Raw genomic sequence first — 26,876 nt, 5'->3', positions numbered from 1 at the left:
TATGGCCATGACTCGTTGAAAAGACTTGAAAAGTGCCTTTTGCATGTGCAGCTGAGCAGAGAGCATCCTTTGCTTGCTTGCTTGAGACGAGATAAGCCACGTGTCATGAATGGGGGAATTAAAATGGCAGTCGTCGTCCTTTTCGTTTGTCAATAGGAGGAGAATAGGGCTTCCGCTATTCATGCTCGGTGTCTCTCACACTTCACAGAACCCCATAATTTGGAGTGTGAGTTGAAAGATATGGCGAATAAAACGGTTCCATTTTTTCGCTTACTTACATCATTTGCAAGTCCCTGATTTCAATAGACTTCGAGAGATGGGGTTTTGAATTGAAAATGATCCTTGCAGGAAACGAGCGGATCTGAATAACTAGCACAATCTGGATTAGGATAGGATTCTGTTTTCTTCTATGGCATTGTCAATGGTGAAGTGTTCTTAACAAAACTACACATGTTGCAGTGATCAATGGGAGGCCATTTATCCTGTATAGATTATTTTCGATTATACTTGTGTGACAGATATTGGACACAACGTTTCCGTCATAATTCTATCATACTAACCATTCCATCATCGTTCTTCAGTATCTCTCATCCACAGTCTTATTATTCTTCATTGGCATAGCTAGGATTTTTTTCTGGAGGGGGCCTAGGGGGGGCCTAGCAAATACTTGCTTTACAGAAGTAATGTCGGTCGCAAATTTCACGATTTTCAAAAAAATCGTAGTTTAACAGACTTGTATTGTTTTTATTGATTTTGTTATTTATTTGTCATTTTTCTCATTTCGCAGCACATCAGGGATATTTGTAAATTTCAATTTTCGCTACGAAAAACATTCATTTTTTTGTAATCCAGTCAAAATTCTACAAGGATTCTAGCAAAAACTTACAAGGAATGTCCATTGTGATTTTCCCACGAACTTTTCAGGTATTCAACAATGTGCTTTACATAGATTCCTACAGGAATTTCTTCATGAATTTTTTCTTACTTTTCAGTGTTTTTTTTATTCAATAACAATTTTCACTGAGTTCGTCCTGGGATTCCCACGGAAAATCATTCTCAGACTTTCTGATCTTACCAGATAATTTCTCGAAGAATCTCTATCGAACAGCTTAAAAAAATTCTTGAAGGATTCCGCCAGAGAATACATTAGAAGTTCTTTTAATCATTTATGCTGAAGGTCATACATATATTTATTACATATAAATTCCAATTTGAAGTTCAAAGTGTCCTCCTGTGTTCACTGATAATTTATTTAGGATTTTCAGGAATTACTGAGGATTTCTTCTAGAAAAGAGTACAACAATTCTAGGGGTCTCATCAAAAATGTCATCAAGATCACCAAGCAAGGAATCATTCCATGAATTCTTCAGAGAGTTCGCCAACAGCTTTACCAACTTTGCTTTTGAAGTTCTTCCCGAAGTTACTAAATGATTGTTTGAAAAGCCGAATTATCCACACTTCCCGAAAAAAAAGATTGACTCTTCCAGGTGTTACTGTAAAGATCGTAATACAGTAATGACCCGATTTTGTCAGCCCCCGATTTTGTCTATCCCCGATTTTAGCACCCTTTTTGATCCGATTTTGTCTACTCCCGATTTTAGCATCCTTTTTCCCGATTTTGTCAGCCTAAAATTTATATTTATTTTAATCAGAGTAAACACGTCTATACTGGCAATATTGGGTGCATAGGGTCAATTATGACCTTGGCCACGTCTATACAATCATCTAAAGACCAAATCAGCCAAGAAACTCATCAATGTTACCTTGGATTATGGTACATAAAAAATGGAAGTTAAAAAACAATGTTTATTTTAATAAAATTGTAAAATTAAGTCCTTAAGTTAAAATGAAACTTGAAACGAGTCGAAAATGTTTTTCCCGATTTTAGCTCTTTCCCGATTTTGTCAACCCTAAATGCAGCATGGGGCTAACAAAATCGGGATATTACCGTAACAAGAAGTTCATGAGCAATTTAAAAAAAAACTCAATTGAGAAAATGTTATTCATGATTTTTCAGAGAAGTTCTTCGCAGATCTATCTGTATTTTTTAGTGATAATTATTTTTCATATTCCTTATAAATCAAGGAGCAACATTTCGCCTTTCCTCGAAACTTTCTCGAAAATATATTTTTTTAAATATTTTCAAAAATGCTTACCCAAAAAAAACATTCCTATGAAGCTCTTAGCGGAATACATTCTTTCAAAAACTCTTCCGCGAAAATCATTTGGCAATCTTTTGAAAAAAAATTTCACCGTATTTACAAAGATTTTGCAAATTATACCTGAACTTCTAAAAAAAATTCTTAACAAGTTCCATCAACTATTCTTTCAGGTTCTGAAAATAACTCCAAATTATGAAAATAAACTCCAAATATGGTTGGTTATTTTGTAGTACTGTATAAGTTTTACGCAAAAATATGGCCGGCATCTTTTAAGAACATGGCCGAAGATGTATTGTGGAAAAAATCGTAATGCAAGATTTTGATGAATTTAAATTTTAGGGGAAACTTTTGCATTGCATTGGAAGTTTGTTAAGGAATTCCTGATGCACTTTCAGGAACCATACGTTTAAGAATTTTGCAATTTATTTTACTATTCCTATAATTTACCTTTTTAAATTCTTCAAAAAGTTGTAATATCGAAAGATTTTTGTACAAAGTTCTTGAAAGCGTCATGCGAAGGAAGGAGAAATAATAAAATGTTGAAGCAGGTAGGGCAATGGTACAATAAAAGATAATTTATTATCTTTTCTCTAGAGGTAAATTACAAGATAGTTAAAACCTATCTAATGAATTAAAACAAATTTCTCAAGAAGGTCCATCAGAATCTTCTTTAGAAGTTATCCTTGAAATCTGTCCTTCCTTGACTTCTGATTTCCTAGAATCCTCATATGGATTCTGCCAATGATTGGCAAAATCATTTTTAAGAAAGTGTTTTAAGGACGATCAATACTAATTTCATTATGAATAGCCTAATAAGTTTTCTCCCTTCCCATTTATTTGCTGTATGTTTCTCTACAGATTCCTTTACCGCTATGCTGATTTGCTGAAGCAAAAATTTTCCTGGTGTTTTCGACAAATTTCATCTGAAATTTCGAAGGCAATATTCTTTCTAATTGTTGAATAACCCTAAATAAGTATAGAAGATTTTTTGACGAAATTTGTGAATTACTTTGGAAATATTTTTTATGACTTTTGATGAACTTAGCGGAAAAATTTGTTATATAACTTTTGGGAAAAATATTTAAAAAAAATTAACAGAAGAAACTCAGCAAAATATCACAGCATTAGATATGACAGAATCAATGTTTTTCTTTGAGGAATTGCGGGAAAACTGAACTTCTGAAAAATTAAGTAACTTTTTTTAAGTAAATCCTGGAACATTTTCCGGAATCAATTTGCTAATATATGGTAGACATAGAAGAATGGATTTCCATCAGGAGGAATTCGCTTTGAAAGTATGAACAAGTTCCACAATATTATTTGACCAAGAGATTTGCAAATGTTCTGAAACCACCTTTCAATATTCCTTGAGGAATTTCATCATTTTAAAATTCTATAAAGAATATCGAAAAGTTTTTTGAAAAAAAATGCTTCAAATCTGTTGGAAGTTTATCAAATTATTTACGAAATAATAGATTTTCTAGAAAAAATATAGTTTACGCAGTAAATTGACTCATGCAAAATTAAATACTTTAAAAATTGAATAAAAATTAAAGATATCATTTAATACTGGAATAAAACACTATGGTCGATTTTGTTACATTTTTTCAGGTTAAATTTCTGCCATTCATCTGAAAAAAAAATCCGAAATTGCTTGCAAGTTAAGCCTTATTTTTGGACAAAAATTCCCGCTCTATATTTTCTGAGAAATTCCTTTAGACATAATTCTAATTTTTCAATTATTTTTTCTGACATTATACGAGTTGAAGTTGATATATGGAATTCTTTAGATGATTATCATTTCTCCAAAAAACATGAGGAATCGGAATGTAATGAATATGCCGCCTTTATGCTTTATGCAAGACTATTTGGATTTTTGAGAAAAAAAAACGAATTTTGGGAATTATACTTCCAGGATATTGACGCTTTTTTATTCCATGGTGTTATTTGCAACGGAGATGTTGAAAAATGTGCATATCGTATTCAATCAGTAGCTAGTTCTAACAGTAACCGATCGATGGACAGCTGGACGGTTGAGCTTTCGGTTGTCTCGCAATTCACCGAAGTTAGAACCGCCACGCTGATGTTGTGTAAGACAAGCGAGGTTTTCTCACTGTAGTTGTACAACCTAAAATAACGTAACTACTAAAGAGATTTTTGTCAATAACAAGAATCTTCTTCTTCTTCTTCTTTCTGGCGTTACGTCCCAACTGGGACAAAGCCTGCTTCTCAGATAAGTGTTCTTATGAGCACTTCCATAGTTATTAACTGAGAGCTTTCTTTGCCGATTGACCATTTTTGCATGTGTATATCGTGTGGCAGGTACGAAGATACTTCTATGCCCTGGGAATCGAGAAAATTTCCTTTACGAAAAGATCCTCAGTGAGATTCGAACCCACGACCCTCAGCATGGTCATTGAGCAGCAATAACAAGAGTCATGTACATTGATTGGAAAGATGTTGCTTCATGTTAAATTAATTGTTTTTTAATTTTTATTTTTAATATCAGCAAAAATTATGGCGCGAGGGGGGGGGGTGGTTGGTTGGGCGTCGTGGATGATTATGGAGGGGGCCAGGCCCCCCTGCCCCCCTTGTTCCTACGCCAATGTTCTTCTTCATGGCATTAATGTCCTCACTGAGACAGAGTCTGCTTCTCAGCTTCAGCTCCTGGACCGACCGGAAATCGAACCCAGACACCTTCAGCATCGCTTTGTAGCCGAGGACTCTTACCACTCGGCTCTCAAAGTAATGCCATATTTATGGTACATCCAAAAATCCGAAATCGGATGAATGAATCGTTATTAAATCCGCTGGTGTAAAGGAAACCCCCGTTGAATATGAGCCAAACATTACCATCACAAATTCACGTTCGCCTTCATCTACCACACGCGTCTATTCACAGCAACCTGGATTCGGAGATTATTATCCCATCAGGATTCTCTTCACGGAGAAAATGAAGAACTCAAATTTGGGTTCTTTCAACCCAACTCGGCACGTTTGTGCGTTACCCCAAATTTGAGTAAATAGCCAAGTACTCAAATTTGAGTAGATGCATTAAATTGTATCAGTGGGTAGTATTTACCCAACGCAACCTCGAGGGAAAAAACTCAAAAATAGGTAGTTTTTTAATCGAAGCGAAATTTTAACAAACAAATAGTCGAAAATAAGCACAAGTTATATTTTTATGATATGTAGAGACGAACATATATTTTTTTATTTAACGAAATTATCATAACATTTCATTTTGTTCAATTAAATCACTTCGAAGTCACATTTCAATCAATCGGCGTGTCGGTTCCTTCAATCGTTCTCCGGGAACGCAACAACAGATGGAAACAGTAACCAGCTTCTCGGTTCCGGAAATCGTGCATGACGGGTGCAGGAACGGCGAACAGAAGTTGAAACGGGATGTTAGTAACCGGAAACAATCACTTCTTCACTCCGAGAATAGTTGATCCAAGACAAATGAACTCCTGAAAAAGAAAGGAAAAATTTAACATTATTACTTTTTTGGCACACCAAATTTTTCTGTGGATATTTACCTTTAGCAAAACCGGAATATTTGCTGACCAGATGCGGGAGCTTTTATAAAACGATGCCAGGAACAATAATTTAGCACTAATAATGTCTCTCAAACATAATTTCAATAACTTGAGTATTTTAATTTAACGAAAATTATGATTTTTTGCACTAAGACGTCTTACTATGGCGGTGACTGTTTTGAAATGATCAGCGTTGACATTTCAAAATGGCTGGCGAATTTTTTCATCCAAAATTGAGTTTAAACTACTCAACGACTAGTACGCAACTCAAATGCCACACGTTGAGTTGTTTCTACTCAACTTTGCGTTTTTTAAGTGTTTGGCAAATTGCTTATTGTTTTGCATACATATTTGTGTGTTTAATCAGTTGAGCTGGTATTTTGGGGCGATTTCAAACACGCTGAATATCTGCATATGCTTAAACAAAATATTTTTAATAAAGTACTTCATTTCAAATAAAACAAATGTACGGCGCAATAAATTAGACAAGTATTTTTTTACTCAAATTTGAGTTTGCGTTAAACAACTCAAAGTTTGGGTTAAATTTACCTATTTGGCAGAATGAAAATCACCCATTTCCTCAGTTCGACTGCCTTTACTTATTTTTGAGTTTAAAAAAACTTATTTTTGAGTACTTTGTTTTCTCCGTGTTGAGCAAGCAAAAACGGATGACTTTCAGATTGGTTTTCCACTCGAAATCGAGAGCTGTGGCGAATCCGGACGTCTCCCGATTGGAAACCAATAAATATTTAATACCCAAAGGAAGGGTATGATTAATTCGATTGGCACTTTTTGTCAAATCATGACGGCGTGAGGCACACTTTTGAGGAAAAGGGGTCAATTAACAACACTGGTTGATGTTGATGAGGGCGATGATGAAACGATAGAAGGAATGAACGACAACCCGCGGCCTTTTCCGATCGACTGACGAGTAATTATGATAAATGGGAAAAGTTTTCCACTTTCCCAGGAATAATGGTGGTAAGCTCCAACGTAGTTAGTACTAGATTTAATCCGGATTTTTCAAAATCCCGGATTAAATTTAATACCCCGTTCGGTAAGCACCAAAAGCAAACAAACGCAGCCACGCGTGAATGTGTGCGTATGAGAAAGAGAAGCCGAAATGAAGATAGAAAAGTGACATTTCATATCGCTTTTTTTGTTTTGTTTCCACGGTTCGCTGATAATTTTATGAAATGATTTCCCAAATTACCAGATTCGTCTGCACTTGTTTAGCAGGATTGTTTTTGTGATCCCGATAGTGTTCCTCGTAGGATAAATATCCCTTTGTAGAAAGCGGTGACGGAAATGAAGTGATGCCGGAATAAATGAGCCGTTGCACCTTCACGAGGCGTACCACAGGAACTGATTTCAGCTACAGCAATGTTGGGTACGATTTCCCGAACAGTACAAGCGGAGAACAGAGCAGTTGCTAGTGTCGATTTCGAGGTAAAAGGACTGCCATCAGGGAAATAATGTCAGCAGCCACTCTGGGAATGAACTGGAATTCTCTTTCTCCGGCTTATATGCGACGGTTATTTTGTACAAGACAAAAATAGAGGTGTACGAATAATCAGCAGCGAAAAAGCAATCGTTCTGTGAGCGTGATAAAGGATCGATGTGCCCGTGATTTTATTCTGGAATCATTGTAATTTCACTCACAGACACACAGCCCTAAGGATTTCTCCCGATACTACGGTGGACACGGGCAAATTATACACAACGATACGGTAAGAAATCGTTGCAGCACAGCGGATCTACACATGCTTCCCGACGACAGAGTCAGGGCTGTTTTATACCAGCAGCGGGGGCGTTGTCGGTTGTCACGTACAAAAGTAGCACAGTTCAAGCGTATGCTAGAATAAAGGCGTAAGTTGCTTGGCCGATTTATCTTCATCTCTCCTCTCTCTGTGAATAAAGGTGACAAGATGTAAGTTTGCTTTGCATTTCTTCACCTCAGGATGTAAAATTGCCTCACTGCACCGTCGTGAAGTAATAAACTGCCGAGAAACCAGCACATTGTCACCTGCATTCCCAAAAGAGAAGATCGATAAAGAGAAATTGATCGTGTTACTTAGGCCCTTATGTTAGCATTCGCTTCAGTTGTCATTTACATACAATGCCACAGTTCCTCATATCGTCTTGGTACTTCACGTTAAGAAACCAAATTCTGGATGGTTTGCTCGTTTGCTCTAATATGCTCTTTTTGCTAATGATAGTATCTGGTATTCAACTACTCCACGTATTTCATAATGCTAGAAATGATCATTTTGGTTACTCACCCACTCATAGAGCTTTACAAATTTTGTAAAATCTGTAGATTAGACATAACTAACCATATTTATTTTTACAAAATGCTATTGCAAGATTTCCTTCCTCTTTTTCTGAACTGCCAGTTTTTCGCCGTTTTTCTAAAACAACAGATCTACAGATCCACAAAATTTCATTTCTCGAGGTTTCACACCAACGAATACTACAACAATTATTCCGACCATTTCTGCATAAGTTTCTCCAGGGGTATTGTTCTGTTGTTAAAGGAAAACTCCCAGAAAATCCAGCGGATTTTTTTAAAGAATTCAATTAATTATTTGTTTTTAATAATTATCTAAGCAACTCATTTGATTTACAAAACTAATAGGAAGTCTTGGATCCTTAGAAAATTCCGGAGATTTATCTTCGAAGATTAGTCTTCGAAGTGAAAAAGAGTAATTTTAGAAGGAAGGCAGAAAATAGTCCTCCAGGAATTCATACAGAGACACCTCCAGGAATTATATTATTTCTCCGAGGAAGTCTGGCTAAAGAAATCTCCAGGAGCTCTTCCAGGAATTCTACCGAAGTTACTCCGATGTGCCTACCAGGATTTTCACCACTCTTTTGATTTCTTCCAATAATTCCTCCGGGGATTTCTTTCAGACATTCGTGCCGGAATTTGTTGCTAGAATTACTCCGGGGATTTGCTCCAGGAATTTCTCAAGAAATCCTTGGGAAATTCAGGATTTTCTCCGGGGATTACCTCCAAGAATTCCCTCGGGGGATTTTCTCCGGGGCTTTTTTCAGGAATTCCTCTGAGGATTTTGTCCATAAATTCATTAATAAATTACTCCGAAGATTTAGCGTTAGCGTTAGCGTAGTTACGGTATACTTCGTAGATTGGATAAATTTAATAAATTACTCCGAAGATTTTCTCCAGAAATTCCTTCGGGGATTTCATTAGAGAATTTATCCGGATATTTTCTTCAAGAATCACTCTGGACATTTCCACTAGAAATTTCTGCGGAAATTTCCTCCGGGTATTCCCTCCAGGAATCCATCCGAGAATTTCCTCCATGTATTTCATCCAGAAATTTCTCCGCGTATTTCGTTCAGATATTTTTCCGGAGATTTCTTCCGGGGATTTAATTAAGAAATTTCTCTGATGATTTTTTCTCAGATTTCATACGGGGAACTTCTCTATGAATTTCTCTGGGGATTTGCATCAGGAATTTCTGCAGAAATTCCCCCGAGAATTACCTCCGAGGATTTCATTATGGAATTCCTTTATGCATTCTCCCAACTCCATCGGGGATTTTTCCAGCGAATTCATCCGAGATTTCCTTCAGACATTTCATTGGGGATTTGCACCAGCAATTGCTCCGGGGATTTTTTCCGAAGATATTTTCCATGAATTCCTCCGGGGGTTTTCCCCGGGGATTTCCTTGTGGAATTCCAAAGGAGATTTTCAATAGAAATTCCTCCAGGGATTTCGTTAAAAAATCTACCTGGATTTTCTCCAGGAATTCTTTTGGGGATTTTTTCAGAGAATTTCCGCATTAATTTGCCCCAGGAATTTTCTCAACGGAATTTCGTCCAGAAATTCCTTTTGAAATTCACTGGATTTTTTCTACGAAATTCTTCCGGGGATTTCCTCCAGGAAATGCTCCGGAGATTACGTTTCCAATAAACTTTTTTACTGAACAAGTGTTAAACAAATCACTCTCCAGCAAAGCTTAGCTGATTAAACCGTTATTCAGCAATAACCAGATACATCTCCGAGGATTTTCTCCAGAAACTCTTCCGGGGATTTTCTCCACGAATTCTTCAGGGGATTTCTTCACCGAATTCCTCTAGCGATTTCGTCCATAAATTCTTTCGGGGTTTTACTTCAAGAATTCCACGAGGAATTCCTCAGGGGAATTCTGTCAGGATTCAGGAATGCCTCTTAAGATTTGCACCAGTGTTTTCCCCAGAAATTCCTCCATGAATTTCTCATAGGATTTCAACCAGAAATTACTCCGTGGATTTCCTCCAGAAGTTTATTAGGAGATTTCTTACAGCAATTCATATGGGATTCGCTCAAGGACTTCCTTTGGAGATTTCACCTAGAAATTCCTCTTGAGATTTCTACCAGGAATTTCTCCATAAATTCCTTCGGGGATTTCCCTCTGGAATTTTTCATGGAATTTCAGCCAGAAATTCATGTGAAGATTTCTTACAAAAAATATGCGTCCAGGAATTTGCTCTGTGAATTCATCCGGGGATATCCTTCACGAATCCCTCAAGATTTCCATCACGAATTTCTCCAGATATTTCTCCGGGGTTTTCCTTCACGATTTTCTCATGGGACATCCACCAGGAAGTCTTCCGCGAATTGCCTCCAGAAATTTTTGCAGGTGTTTCCTACACCAATTCTTTCGGGATTCCCGCCTGAAAATTCATCTGGAGAGTTCGTCCAGCATTGCTCCGGGGATTTCCTCATAGAATTCCTCTGGTAATTTGCTCCAGGAATTGGTCCGCAGATTTCCTTCCTCCAGGTATTTCCTCCAGAGTTCCTCCGAAACCTACTCAATAAACATCTTCAGAGTCTCTTCAGGAATTCCTTCGGGAGTATCTCTAGAAATTCCTCTAGATAACTCCTCCGGCAATTTCTTCGAAGTCCCTGCAATAATTTGTTTGAAAGTCCTGCAAGAATTTATTCATAGTTTCTCATGGAATTTCTTCGGAGTTCCTCCGGGAATTCGTTCAGATTTCTTCCGGGAATTCTTTCGAAGCTCCACCAGGAATTAATTCAGATTTCCTCCAGGGTTCCTTCTGGATTAGGACTAGGAATGTTTCACGAGTTTCTTCGAAAAATTCCCTACATTTCCTCCGGGAATTCCTCCAGAGTTCCTCAAATAATTCTTGAAACTCTTGATTCTCCGGGAATTTCCTCTAGATTTCCTCCGGGAGTTCCTCTAGGATGTTTCTAAGGTTCGCCCAGATTTTTTTCCTGACTTCCTCCGGCGATTCTTCTGGATTTCATCCAGCAATTCCTCGGAACTTCTTCTGAATTTCCACCAGGAATTCCATCAGAGTTCTTCTAGAAATTTCTCAAGAGTTCCTCAAGCGGTTGCTCTGGATTTCATTCAGTAATTCCTGGAAAGTTTTTTCCGAAGGTTCATCGGGAGTTCTTTCAAATATCCTCCATAGTTTCTCCAGTATTTTTTCCGGAGTTCCTCAAGCAATAACTCCGGAGTTCTACCAGAAACGCCTCCAGAGTTCTTTCAGCAATGTATCCGGAGTTTCTCCAGGAACGCCTCCAGAGTTTCTCCAAGAATTGCTCCAGAGTTCCTCCAGAAATTCCTTTGGAGTTTCTCTTGGATTTTGTACAGAGTTCCTCCTGAAATTCCTCCAGAAATTCCTTCAGAGTTCCTCCAGAAATTCTATTGGCTTCACCGGTAATTCCTCCTGAGTTGCTCTAGAAATTCCTTCGGAGTTCTAAGTCAAAACATGTCCATTTATACGAAATTTTGGTTGCTTGGGTTTCTTCAGCAATTCTTTCAGATTTTCTCTAGGAAATACTCCAGAGCCCTACCAGGAATTACTCCAGAATTACTGCGAGAACTCCTTCAGAGTTACTTCGGGCATTTCTTCAATAATTTCTTCGGAATTCCTCCATGATTTGCTTCGAAGTTTCTTCAGGAATTCCTTCGGAGTTTCTCCAGAAATAGTTTTGGAGTTTTTTTCAGGAATTCCTTCGGTGTTCCTCTAAAAGTTCCTCCAAGAATTCCTTCAAATCTTTTTCCGAGAAATCCTTTAGAGACCCACCGGTAATTGATTCTGATTTCCTCCATACATCCTGCAGGAATTCTTCGGAGTTCCTCCATAAATTCCTTGGAGATCCTCCAGAAATTCCTTTGAGTTCCTCTAGAAATTCCTCGGAGTTTCTCCAGGAATTCCTTTGAATATGCTCCAGAAATTTCTGTAGCGTTCCTCTGGGATGTCCTCTATAGTTCCTTCAAAAAATTTTCCGGAGTTTCTCAAAAAAAAAATCAGCATTTCCTCCAGCAAATTCTTCGGATCCTAGGTATGTTTTGGAGGTTCTCAAAGAATTTCTTCAGAGTTCCACATGGATTTTCTTTGGAGTTTCTCCAGGTAATTCCTTCAAAGCTCCACCAGTAATTCCTTCAAATTTCCGCCATTGTTCCTCCAAGATTTTAATCGGAGTTTCTCCAGGAATTCTTCAGAGTTCCTCCGGAGTTCATCCAGGAATTGATCCGAAGTTCTTCCATGAATTCTTCCACAGCAGCAGCTCTTCCACCTATCAGTAAATACCAGGTGAAAAATTCTAGCTTCCAGCAATAAACTTTAGAATTTTGCTGATTCAATACTATTTGTTTGTTTTTGTTGATCACATTCGAAATGGATCAAAAAAATGCATGCGCTTGCAGTTTGGTATTTTTATTGGTCTATTTAATTTTGACAGGTCCATTTTTGATAGAAATTTGGACCAAAAAATGGACCACCGGTGAAATTGCTCCTAGCCGGTTCCAAAAAAATAGACCAGAAAACTGATATGAAATAAAATTGCGTGCAAGCTCCAACTTTTAACATGGTCCAAAAATTTGGACCAACCCAGTAATTTGGAGCACCGGTGAAGTTGCCCTCAAGGCAGAGCTCCAAAGGAATTCTCGGTGGAGCTCCAGACACTTTTCAGGTAGAACTGCTGACAAATTCCCGAGGGACCTCCAGAAGAATTGCTGGAGAAACTGCGAAGGAACTCCCAGATCAACTATGGAGGAATTCCTGAAGAAACTTTGGAGTATTTCCCGGAGGAAATTAGAAGTAATTCTCAGAGAAATTCCTGGAGGAACCCCGGAAGAATTCTTGGTGGTACTCCTGAGGAATTGCTGGAAAAAAACCTGAAGGAATTATTTGAAGGTGGAGCTCTGAAGGACTTCCCGGAGGAACTCTGAGGGAATTCCTGGAAAAACTCCGAATGATTTCTTGGAGGAACTGCGGAAAATATCTTACAGGAACTATGGAGGAAATCCCGAAGGAACTCTAGAGAATTTTTTTGGGGATCTCCGAAAGAATTTCTGGACGGTCCATGGAGGAAATCCAAATTCCAGACAAAAAATTTGAAAGAATTCCTGGAGTAATTTCTAGAGGAACTTCATTTCTGGAGAAATTCCGAAAGAATCCCAATAAAACCTTGGGGAACTTTGATGATTTGTTAAATTAACTCCGGAGCGGTTACTAGAGGAGCTAGGGGGCGTTCCTGAAGAAACTGCATGGCAATTGCTTGAACAACTCCGGAGAAACTTCGGAGGAAATCTGAAGGAATTCTCGGTGGAGCTCCAAAGGAACTACCGAGGAATCGCTGTATCAAATCCAGAGGATTTACTGGAAATAACTCCAGAAGATTTTATGGAAGAACTTCGAAGAAATTGTTGGATTGTTGTTATACATAGGAATTGCTGAATGAAATCTAGAGGAATTGCTGTAGGAACTCCAAAACAATTTCTGGACGGAAGGAATTCCTGGAAGAAGTTTGGAAGGATTCCAGGGGGAAATCTCCTGAGGAATTTCTTGAGGAAATTCCCGGAGGATTTCGTAGGGGACTTCCCCGGAGGAATTCTTGAAAAAAAAAATCTGGAGAAAATCGCCAGATGAGTTTCTGGAGGAATTCCTCGACGAAATCTCCGGATGAATTTCTGGAGGAAATCACCGGAGCATTTCCCAGAGGAAAGGCCCCGAATAATTTCTGGAACAATTTCCGAGTATTTTCTGGTATTTTCTGAATGAATCCTCGGAGAACTTTTTGAAGGAATTTCTTCAGGAATATCTCAATGGATTCCTAAAAAAATACCGCTAATGATTGCTTCAGGAACTCCTAACAGAATTCTTGTATGAATTTATCCAGGGATGATTTAAATATTCCTGCAAAGCTCCTAAATTCATTCAGCCTTTTTTAGAGATATTCTAGATAAATTTAGGAATTATTGTGTATTGATATTTTTGAAGGAACTTCTCGAAGGAAACCTTTAAGAAATTCATGATGCATCACTGAAGATATCTCTTAAGGAATCTCTTGAGTAATTTTCGATGGAATCTTTGAAGGAAATCATGTTGGAGAATTCCATAAGGAATCTGTGGAAGAATTCTTAAAGAAATCCCTGGATGAATTTCTAAAAGAATCTCTAAAATAATCCTGGAAGATTTTTTTTTGAGGAATTCCAGAAAAAAATCTATGGAAAAATCCTAGAGAAAAAATATTCGGAATTTTGGAAACAATCTCTGGAGGAATTCCTGGGAATGTTATTAAAATAAAAGAAAAAAAGTGAAAAAAATTCCATCGGAAATTTCATAAGCGATACCTGTACAATTTACAAAAGAGATTCCTTGAGATATACCAACAGATATTAATCCATAAATGTTCCCCAAGAAATATATTAAGGATTCTTTCCGCAAGGATTGCTCCAGGGATTTTTATAAGAATTTCACTGAAGATTCCTTCAATAATTACACTTGAATATTCCAGAAACTCTACCAGGGATTCCTCCAGGAATCACACCAATAATTCTACCTGGTATTCCTCCAGAAATTCAACCAGTAAGACTGTTAGTAATTTCACCATGAATTCTATCAGAGATTCCTCCAATAATTCTGCCAGATATATAGTGATTTAATTAGGGAATCCTACAACATTTTTTCCAAAAATTTGACTAGGAATTTATCCATAAGTTATAACAGGAATATATCCAGAAATTCTATTAGGAATTTTACCAGGGATTCTTAGAAGGATTCTATCAAGGAGCTCTCCATGAATTCTAATAGGGATTTTACTATGGATTCCTCGAAGGACTCTTTCAGAGATTACACCAAGAATTCCATCAAAAAAATTTCCCTGAATTTTCTCATGAATTCCTTCATATATTTATTCAATAAATTCACCGGGTATTTCTTCAGGAATTCCTTTAGATATTCTACCTGAGATTTCTTCTAGAATCAATGTTGATAGACTCACAATCAAATCTCAATCAATAAGCTTTGCTGCGAAAGCAAACTCATTAGAGATCTGTTTCGTAAATCTCACGCTTAATATTTTCATGCACTCAATCACATTCAAGTTATCTAAAATGATTCAGTCATAAAACCCGTCAAAAACTCTTGAAAACTGAGTGTTGTTGTTTACGTTAGAAAGGATTATTTTATTTCTACCATACTAACAAGAAATCATGGTCTAGAATAATTCAAAAGTGTTTTTCAGGGAATCCTACATAGAATACTCAAGAAGTCCACAAGGAATTTCTTCATATATCACTAATTATATTGCTTCAAGTGATTCATAACTGATTCCTGTGCGATTTCCAAAAGGAATTTACTCATGGAATTGCAGCAAGAATTCCTCCATTAGTTTATTTTAGAGATTTCTATACACACTTGGTACTCCATTTCCTCAATGCCTACTTTCGTCGATTTTTTGGTAATGGGCAGTATATAAAATGTGATATTTTGCAGCATTGTTTTACAAGTTCAAGAATCCGTGTCGATATTGGTGACCTGGTTTCCGATGTTCCTTGAAGGACCAACAATCGCCATAAAAAATATCTTTGGCCGCCATTTCGTTTTTGGTCAATTTATCAAAAAATAAAATGTTGACTATATAATGGCAAGTAATAAGGAGCTACTTTGAAGAAATCATACAAATCGATTAAGTATTATTAAGAATATTACGACATGATATTTTTATTCTTGATAGGGGGATGTTCTCTATGGCCGGACAACCTCTATGCTAAGACAGTTTGAATTTTCCAAAAACGAATAATGATATTAAGATTTAAGTATTCCAGGATTATACCAACACATTTTTGCAGTGTATACAAACTATGACGTTTTCATGTCCGAACATGAACAAACAGTAGCTGTTAAAAGTTTCACTCTGAAAGAATCTACCAAAAAAATATGAAACGATAAAATTTTATACAAGTGTAGCCACAAATATTTCTTATAATTTAAACTGAATTGTCTCCATATGTTGACTTCAGTAAGTTTTGCATCAATCTCAATGCAAAATTTATTAGAAAATGTCGAATTTCAAAGAAAAGCAACCTTTTTTGTAAAACATTGCAAGTCCTCTATGACCGGACAGTTAAAATTTTAAACTAACAACTGGGATCTAATTCATAATTCGCTTTTTTCATAAATGTAGGGTACAGAAAACAAAAATAAAGCATAAACAACAAAACTTTCGGTCCTTGGAGGCCTTATAAAGTGCTGTAAATATGATGCTTCTAAGGCAAATGAATGCACGAGAAGCAGCCACAAGATATGATGTACAGTCATCTCTCCATAACTCGATAATGAAGGGACCATCGAGTTAGGGAGATACCGGGTTACATTAAAATGTTAAATACTAAACCAGTACAAATATGCGATTCAAGGGACCATGGAGGTAGCCATGAACACCAATTTTTACTATGGTTCTCCAACTAGATATTAAGATACAGTAGGCGAGTAAGGGTGAGTTGACTGTACCTAAGAGCACACTTCTCGCATAACTTCTGATCTCGCCCTAAAAGCCATTGGTAACCATGTGTGTACGAGCTACGCTCGTGGTTACCAATGGCTTTTAGGGCGTTATCTCAGAGTATGCGAGACTTCAACCTTCGAGCTGACAAAGAAATTGTGAAGAACTATAAACGCGTTGAATTCCCGAAGACATTTTCATATGAATACGAGCAACCGCTATGGCGCTGATAAAGAAGGAGTTTATGGAACTTACCTATGATGTCGCTAATATGTTTCATACGCTGTACATTATGCAAAGATTGAACCCATAAGGCATGTGCTAACATACGAAGCAACCCTTGGCCTTTCTGTGGGTTTGGTGTAATCTTTGATGATGCAAATCATAGTGCCCGAGCATAGAGGACACATTTCAGTGCATACGATTTTTGGTACATAATGTAACCCACCATAAAAATTAAATGTAAAGGTTTTTTTTTCTCATATTATTATTTACTTATAATATTGCTAATCTTTTGAATTGTACAAAAATAAACGGTAAAACTATTGCAGATTTTGAAATATCATCACAAAACAAAAAGTGTCCGGGCATAGAGGACTTGCCCCCAAGATTTCAAGATCTTTATTTGGCCAGCGTGGTACCAGATACCTCAATGCTCATTACTCAAAGACGGCTACACAAATTGCTTCATTTTTTCACAACAGACTCTCATTAGCATGACAGACACTGTATAGTTTCGAGATTCTCTCCTTCTCCGAATACGATAAAAAATCAGTAGCTTGAGAAATTTACGTGCGTTATGGCTACGCGATGGTCTGATACTTCGAATGCGAAAAGCTACTCCGTTTGTTTTCACCTTTAGTGACCATTTCGCTGAAAAAAGTTACTTTTATGACTTTTTGTTGAAAATAGTGACTTTTAGTGACCAGGTTTAAAATAGTAACCGTCTCTAAAAAGTGACTCGTTACCAGCCCTGCTATCAAGAAATATGTGGAAGACACATTACTATTTTTTTTAAATTTTGATTCGTTTTAAATTGTGTCCTAAGAGATATTCCTGGCCGTTCTAGGAAGCACTCACTGAAGAGTTCTATGACAAATTTAAATAAAAATATATGAGTCGTTTATATAAAACTCCCGAATTTTTATAAATATTTTTAAGAACAATTACTGATACATTCAGCAAGCTGGAGAAAACTGGACGGGAAATTTAACATCTTTGAATTGATTTCTCTACAAAAATAATGAAGCAAAAGCTTGGAATACCATCTTGAAGAATCATTTGATCAAAATGATGATCATGTATTTGCATGTAGCCTGTTTAGTCATAGTTTGCCTAGTTTGAATTTGCTCTTTTGCTATATTTAAAAAAATGATAGAACGGTTGAAAAAGTATATAAAAACTAATCGTAATGGATATGACGGACTGTCAGTAATTTGTTGATCAAATATGAATTTCATTGTACTTGTTCATATAGAAATACCGTAAGTACGCTATTTATCGCTCATGCTCCTCCATTCAAGGCTCTTTGAATCATTTTCATTGAAGCGGTGAATGGGGCCCCATACTTTCACCATTTTTATACATATTCGGTACCATTAGCCATTCATCACATACCAGCTATTTTCTACAAAAATGGATTTATGACAATATTTAACTTGTTGAAATGTGAGCGGTGAATGGTGTCCTTACGGTATTTGTTTTTGATGTTCTTTTCCGAAGATTGCACCAGATTGTCTTCTCTTGTTATTCTATTTAGCTCGCTCTCTCGAAACCTTGTCCAAATAACGGCCTCAGCATTGCACAGCATGTTCTTGGTGGCCTCAAATTGATTAACTTGACGTTGTTGGTCTGGTTTAGTCGGTACAATCGCAGCATCTTGCCGGCCTTGCTGATATCACGAATACACATCACGAAGGAAAACTCAGCCGGAATGGCCTTCTTAACCAAATCGCGGTCCATGCGAAGTATCCTTGGCCGCACAAAGCAGATTCTAGCATCGACGAACCAGCTTATCAGCCACTACGGGTGATCGTTTTGGCTATGATTACCTTCAGTTTCGATTCTTGTTCCGCGGGCAATTTCTCCTTCTGAACCTTCTTGTTGTCCGGAAGAATCTTAGCCTCAGCTGGCATCTTTTTCAGCACGTTTCACGTCCAAAAGAAGTCGGAGCTGGTTGGACTTATACCTACTGTACTGAGATTTGTTCTGATCACATCACTGCACGCCCAACCATGGTTTGGACCTTCTGAATCGTGTAGTATCGAAGCTGATTTGGTTCATCTTTGGTTCGCTACCGGCGGGACTTTCTCAAGGGTTCCGTGAATGTCCTGCAGTTAAACAACAAAATCCAGTAAAGTGTCGAATTTAATTAGTAATTATACCAACCTTTGAATTACGGAATACTTCTCGACAATAAAAAGGAACACAAAGCACCGATGCAAATAATAACAACTTTCTGTTTTGTTTTGCTCTTCGTTCATTTGACGTTTTCATTGCTACACGCACACTAGTCATCCAAATCAAGACCGTAGCCACATTTTCGTTAATCTCGGATTTTCTTTAGTATGCCAAAATCGGCGCACTAAAGTTAATACCGGGATTAAAATCGAGGATAATATCGGTTGATACTTAGCAAAATCGAGGATAATACTAGATTGGCGTATCATCCTCCATGGAGCTTACCACCATAAGAAAGAAAGTTTTAATACCGGATCGAATTACACTAGGCTACAAAATCAGAACATTTTTACACACTTTGACTATTTGCTAGCTTCTGGCTCACTGATATTCATATCAAATCGCATTTTCTAGTAACTCGTAAAGCTTTTGCGAAAAATAGAAAACTTATTTACATATTTTTATATTTTCGTCCAAATTAATGGCTTTTGATTTTAACACATTGCCTCAAATATTGTAGGTAGGTAATTGTACATTCGAGGTAGTGGCATTTGGGGTAATGGGGTAGAATCCTTTCACATCCTCAAAACTGAAGTGCTCATAGTCAGTAACCCATTGTTGCCTAGTGTAATTTGAGTTTGATTCGAGTAGTTGTTCTTACGATAGGTGTGTAGAGAAGATTAAAGTAGAAGTAGATGGTAGACTCACCTCCGCTCCAGATGCCATTCGGCAGGGTCGCCCAACCCCAACCGTGGCCCCAGGGCAGTGCACAGGCCAGCGATCCCTTCGGTTCCGAGCTTTCCGGGGTGTTCTTCTTGATGATGGCCACGGCTGCCTCGCTGCGGACTTTGGTCGTGTTGTTCTCGATGCTGGTGTGATTTTTCCGCCGGGCTGACACCTCCGAGCTGGTGGCCGCTGGAAAGGGATTTTTTAAAAAGAGGTCGTTAGTTTGATCAAGTTAGGTTATAGGTTTGGTAAACAGATCTGGATAAATATTAGATAAGGGCTCATGAGGTCTCGATTCCTTCTTCGGAGTTCATTTTAGTCCGCCCACAGAAACTAACATCACTATCAGGAAGATAAGTGGTTTGATACATACATGGGTTCATTCCCAAATTTTATAACGCTGAAAAAGGCCACCCACACACCCCCTCGTAACGCTTTTTGTATGAATATCCTACAAATTTGTATGAACCGTGAAATCATGAGGACGCCCAGCCCATCCATCCCCTTGAGCGTTATGAAATTTGTGAATGGGCCCATATGAAGTTGCGTGTAATCCAATCCACATAATTATTAAATCGGTTGGTAAATGGCTGGGCATGGCGTACCATTGGTACCTCGCGTACCTGAAGGAATAAAATAGACCCCTCTGTGCGGTCCATAGCCTCTTACCCAGCAACTCCTATCCCTACCTCCTCACGGTACTGGCCGCGGTACGAGTAACCTCAGGGAAGATCGGGAAACCAACCCCCGGTGGGAACTTTGGTCGTATGCTGTCAGGGAAGGGGGGTTTGCTTTTGCTTCTGCAAACTTTGAGCGTCTGTACTCCATGTTAGGAGCGGCTCACAACAGCGTCTGTTCCCCATGTCAGGGGCGGCTGATTATCGTCCGAGTGCCAGAGAAGGACTCTAAGCTAAACTGTGCACTATGGTTCTCCGCACATTTAGGGGGAATGGTCCTCCGGAAATCTAGGGGGTTGGTGTCAGGCCCTGCAAGCCAGCCGTAAAAAATCAGGCAACGAATAATCAACGAGAGAATACGAACCGGGACAATCGGCGAAGACCACAGCAACGTAAAGGGACTAGCGATTGGAAGCTCGGTATATGGAACTGTAAATCTCTTCATCGAGAGTACACACACTTAAACAGACCTTCTGAGTTCGGTAACTTTTTTTACCGATTTGAATCCGTGAATAAATAAAACACAGACGTATCGGTAAATAACAGCATATTCACCGAAAACTGTAACTAAAATTACCGATTGTCAGTGATTCTATCGCGATTTGACGAACACGGTAAAAATTTTCACTGACAAATCGGTAAATAATTCGAAGCACTGATGTCGGTGAAATATAAAGCTGACTGTTCGGTAAACACAACCCTGCATCACCGAACTCGGTAATCTAGCCGCACGAACTGTCAAATCCGCCATATTCGTTTGTTTTCGTCTACCTGTGAATCGCGTCGCAAGGAAATCTGTTTCCGCAAATATAAGCGTTTTAAGTGCAAAATAAAATGGAGCAAGTGCTGGAGCAAATACGCGAGGAGGATGAGCGAATCGTAGATATTTTTCGTAAGTAATACAGTTTTCTTTTATTAAAATACATGTTTTGCAGGCGATCGATGCCGTTGAATGTTTTTTTCTGTCGGTCGCGAGTACCAGGTTATGTAACCGGACTGCACCGTCACTTCAATGACCACATAAAAAAGAGAGATTGTTTACCGGAAAACACTCTTTTTGACTGCTGTTTTCCTAAATGTACTGCGAGATACGGTGTTCATCGGCGGATTTGTAACAAACACCAACACATTGACTACGACTGGTGCAAAATTTTTGCATGGATTGCAGTGAATGAATACAAGTGGAAATTGAAATACAAGTGGAAATAGAATTAATTAAAACGCATCCGTAAACGCAAAATAAAAATTCGATCATTTAAAATACATTTAAAAAAATACAGTTTTCGTTAATTCCAGGGATGAATATTGGCTTCAAATTTACAAATTTACGGTAAATTTAATTACAATGCAGGCTTGTTGGCTTCGGTAAAATTTACCGATCGATCAGCAATTTTGACAGTTGGTCCTTTCGATCCAAATTACTGATTGATCGGTACAGCTTTTATAGTGATGGGTGATATGCAGAGGCGCGTGATCGGGTGGTGGCCGATCAATGAGAGAATGTGCAAGTTGAGGCTCAAAGGCCGGTTCTTCAACTTCAGCATAATAAACGTGCACAGCCCTCACTCCGGAAGCACTGATAATGATAAAGACGGGGGGACGGACCTGGTGTAATGGTTAGAACACACGCCTCTCACGCCGAGGACCTGGGATCGAATCCCATCCCCGAGATAGTCACTATAAATTTTAAATGATGTTTGTTGCTGCGCATCTGTTGCGATCACGTACGGATCGGTCGGGAGTTGAAATGAGAACATTTTCTATGTCGGCTATGATGTGATAGAAAGGGATCTGTTGCAGCGATGTGTAAGGAAGGGCAAACTTTGGACCGAGGCTGAGCATAATTTCAACTTCGTGTGGTAGTGTAACTGTAGTGGCATTGTGGATGGCTTTTGAATTGCATGTTGGTAGCCCAGTGTTACAATGGGCAGCAGCATCGGCGATGATCCGATCGAACTTCCGTCTAGTGGTGGTTGTTCTGTTCGTTAAGTTAGATTCGTAGTAACTGTCTTGCTTGGTGAGAAAACTTTGAACTACATCCATAGGTAATGAATGAGTTATGTCATCCTTTAGCCCATTCAACTCCGATTGTAGCATTCTTATATCATGATAGGTCTGCTTGATTTCGATGTTGAGTAGTAATTTCTTAAAGCGATTTGTGCATTTCTGTAGATCTCTCAAGAAAGGACTGTTACGCTCTAGTAGTGTGTAAACACAATGGAAATTATTGTTGAGGTGACTTGGGAAAACGCCAGTCCGTCGACATCGGATAAGGAACTTTTTCCGACTCATCATGTTTCCCAATTTACGGTTGTTCTTCGCATATGATTTCAGAGCTTCTCTACTTACTTCGCCATACTCGTTGCCAATTCGTCGATAGAAATTGATGTTGTCATTTCGCGCCATCTTATGCTTTAGTTGGATGCTTTCGACTGTTATGAGTTACACCGGGGATTTTCTTAACGGCTTTCAGTCTCAACGGCAATCAGAACTAAAATATTTCTTCTACGCCCAACGTTTCGATTGTATTTTCAATCTTTTTCAAGGGTTCTAAAGGAACAAATTGGACAACGTTACATACATAATTTTAACGAAAAGACACTGTTACTTACAGAAAATTTTGTTCTTTGTCTGGTGGTTTTGTTTCATGGATTTGGGTCAAGTATTTGGTCTTCATCAATTTCCTAAAAATTATTCAACAAACAGACACATTTTACAATTTAAATTTTACAACACTAAAGACATTAACTAACTATTTAACTGGTTTACAGACGGAAAACTTGGACAACGGTTCACTACTCAGTTTGCTTCTCACTGTTTTATGTTATTTCAACCGTCATTTTGTATTGATTGTTTAATAAAAGTTAAGATGGGTGTCTAATATTGTATGCAAGTTAAGTGGGTTGAAATAGTCTATTGGGTGTCATTATCATTCTCGTTAGTGTTTGTCTGATTACTTATTGTCTGTCTATCTACATGGTTTGTTTTGATTTTTGCTTTAAGTGTGTGCAAAATTCCTGCATATGTCGTACTTAAACTATCACAGTCGCTTCGTTTGTTTACCGTTTTGTCCGTGTTGATGATATGGCAAACTTCCAAAACGGGGAGAGCGGAGTATCGCCTATGGCAATCTAATATCTCCGCTCGATCCAAAATGAAACGATGGTTGTTGTCGGCCGAATGCAGTAGGAGAGCGGTTCGCTCTTTAAATTTTAGTGACGACTTCCTTCGGAAGGGAAGTAAAACCGTTGGTCCCGAGATGAACTAGCCTAGGGCTAAAAATCTCGTTAATAAAGGTAGAATTCAGATCGAAGATTGGAAAGTTCAGCGCCCACAGGCTGACGAACGAAATCGTGTGATGACTAATTAATTTCGCCGCCTCCAAGAATATGGCCATTCGTTGCACCTACTTTCAGCACAGCCTTCCATACCGATACACATGGAGATCACCACAGCAGACAGAATCGCAAATCGACCACGTTCTGATTAATGGTCGGCACTTCTCCGACATTATCGACGTCAGGACCTACCGTAGCGCTAACTGCACCCAAAACTCTCCGTCGTTAACAACGTAAGGTACTGACGGTCGCCCCGGTATGACCTAGAGTGGCTTAAGCAACCGGATGTCGCAGCTGCATACGCGCAGCACCTCGAGGCTGCATTACCGGAAGAGGGTGAGCTGGATAAAGCTCCTCTTGAGGACTGCTGGAGACAGTGAAAGCAGCCATCAACAATGCAGCTGAGAGCAACGTCGGGTACGTGGGACTGAGTCGCCTGGAGGAGACGGAGTGCGAGGTGATGGAACAGCTGTAACGGTCTCAAGAAACACGTAAGTTCTATCATATGCTCAACGCATCCCGCAACAGCTTCGTGCCGCGAGTCGAGATGTGCAGGGATAAGGATGGGAGCATTTTGACGGACGAGCGTGAGGTGATAGAAAGGTGGAAGCAGCACTTCGGCGAACATCTGAATGGCGCTGAGAGCACAGGACGAGACAACAGAGGAAATGCCCTCGTTAGTACTGAGGGCGATGGAAACCAACCAGCCCCCAATTTGAGGGAGGTTAAGGATGCCATTCACCAGCTCAAGAGCAATAGAGCTGCTGGTAAGGATGGTTTCGGAGCTAAACTCATAAAGATGGGCCCAAAGAGGCTTACCAATTGCCTGCATCAGCTGATAGGCACAATCTGGGAAACAGAACAGCTACCGTAGGAGTGTTAGATTGTGGGAACTTCCGAGCGATCATTATTCTAAATGCGGCCTACAAAGTATTATCCCAGATCTTCTTCCTTGGGAAGTTATCAAGCCGGCTTCGTTGACGGCCGATCGACAACATTCCAGCTCGTTTGGATCCCACCGGGGACAACGACAAGGTGATGGACTTTCGTGAATGTTGTTCAATATTGCGCTAGAAGGTGTTATGCGGAGAGCCGGGCTTAACAGCCGGGGTACGATTTTTACGAGATCCAGTCAATTTGTTTGCTTCGCCGTTGATATGGACATTGCCGGCCGAACATTCGAAAAGGTGGCAGACCTGTACACCCGCCTGAAACGCGAGGCAGGAAAGGTTGGACTGGTGGCCCTCAAGACAAAGTACATGCTAGCTGGTGGGGACGAGCGCGAAAGAGCTCACCTAGGTAGCAGTGTTACGATAGACGGGTCGATGCCCAGTAAACACACGATCGTATATAATAAGATATAAGAGTACAAATGTGGAGGCGATATACGTACATTTTACATGCAGTCTAATGGCGCATGTATGTATATCGCCTCCACTTTTGTACTCATATATGCTATCGTATACGAGTTTGTGTTTACTGGGTGTGGTCGACGAGTTCGTCTACCTTGGATCCTTGCTGACGACTGACAATAACGTTAGCCGTGAAATACGGAGGCGCATCATCAGTGGAAGTCGGGCCTACTATGGCCTCCACAAGAAGCTGCGGTCAAAATAGATTCACACCCGCACCAAATCTACCATGTAAAAATCGGTCATAAGGCCGGTAGTCCTCTACGGGCAAGAAACGTAGACGATGCTCGAAGAGCACTTGCAGTCTTCGAACGTCGGGTGCTTAGGACGATCTTTGGCGGTGTGCAGGAAAACGGTGTATGGCGGCGAAGGATGAACCACGAGCTCGCCCAACTCTACGGCGTACCCAGTATCCAGAAAGTGGCCAAAGCTGGAAAGATACGATGGGCAGGGCATGTTGCAAGAATGCCGGACAGCAACCCTGCAAAGATGGTGTTCGCTTCGGATCCGGTTGGTACAAGAAGGCGTGAAGCGCAGCGAGCTAGGTGGGCGGATCAAGTGCGTATCGATTTGGCAAGCGTGGGGCGTAACCGAGCATGGAGAGATGCGGCCACGAACCGGCTGCTTCCCTAATTAAAACGTAGTTTCCATGTTTAGTTCTTTTACCGATTTTTGTTCATTCAGCATAAAACATGTTCAGACACGAAAGCAGAACTTATAGGTGCCACCCAAGTAACACCGAAAACATAAATCCAAATTTAAAAATACACAGTTTGTCCTACAATGATTGCTAGAATGTTTTTGAAACATGTCATGTCTCACGTAAGTTGCTATTTTGTTTTGTTATACCTTTCAATATTGAACTTGAATGGAGATGTTCTACTGAAGCATATAATTTGTTTTGCAATACAAATCTACCATTTAGCTGAAAATGTTCTAATTATGTTTACTATGTTTCAACCATATTATGTTTTATATTTGTCTTCTTATGTTTATCAAAACATGTGTTTGGTTATATGTTCTATTTTGGTTGTTTTAGACATGTACGACAAACAAACAGTCTCAATATGGCATATTCATGTTACATATATGTCATAATATATACTCTTTTCAAACATGTTCTTAATAAACAAATTATGTTTATTTTCAGTCAAATATAAGTTTTTTTAGTTGTCTGTTAAACAAATGCAACAAAAGTGACATTTAATACATTTGATAGCATGGATGATACACTGCCGGCTAAGAAATTCGCCATATGGTGTTCACTGAATACTTTTAAGCAAATGTTTCGAGTAAATTATTATTTTTAAGGTATGCTCTAAATGCCGATTTATCAATTTATATGAATGAATAGAGTGTGGTGGTTGTTTGCCACTGTTTAGTACGAAAAAGGTTCAATGGAATTACCTAACTCGCTTACAGTTGTGTTCATGCAGGGCTTACGTGTTTTTGTGAAAAATTGTAGGAAAAATATATAAATACTTAGAAAACACTTCATAGTCATTTGGTATAGGAGTTTTCCGTCAACAAAATTGTAACATAAAGTTTGCCGGAATAGTTTTTGGTAATAACCTGATTAGACTATTTTAGTTCGGGAACAAATCAATAACAGGTTCGTGAGATTTGAGAAGCAACTTCCATGCTACAACTTCCATTTATACTGTCATAGTCAAGTGATTTATTAAACTTATATCACACTGTAAATTTATGATCACACTAGCTGTCCCTGAAAACTTTTCACTGCCTTGAATGAAACAATGCCAAATGATTGGCAATGAAATTTTTGTCTTTTCCCAAAACACTCGTCATGCAGTGTGTCTAAGGGGACCATCTTTAATTCATGAATTTAAT

General features: G+C 38.8%; 1 protein-coding gene across 1 annotated transcript in view; it reads right to left on the bottom strand.

Annotated features, from left to right (window-relative positions):
• LOC5577938 overlaps positions 1 to 26,876 on the bottom strand; it is a 474,522-nt gene that overhangs the window by 39,332 nt on the left and 408,314 nt on the right. The window contains exon 8 of the mRNA XM_021857707.1: positions 19,581 to 19,787. Coding sequence (XP_021713399.1) covers positions 19,581 to 19,787 — 207 coding nt within the window. The remainder of the gene's footprint in view (positions 1 to 19,580; positions 19,788 to 26,876) is intronic.

The sequence above is a fragment of the Aedes aegypti genome, chromosome 1 (genome assembly GCF_002204515.2).
Source record: "Aedes aegypti strain LVP_AGWG chromosome 1, AaegL5.0 Primary Assembly, whole genome shotgun sequence".
In the NCBI taxonomy this organism is placed as follows: domain Eukaryota; kingdom Metazoa; phylum Arthropoda; class Insecta; order Diptera; family Culicidae; genus Aedes; species Aedes aegypti.
The sequence above is the reverse complement of the archived record's forward strand: the minus strand, read 5'-3'. Positions and strand labels throughout refer to the sequence as shown.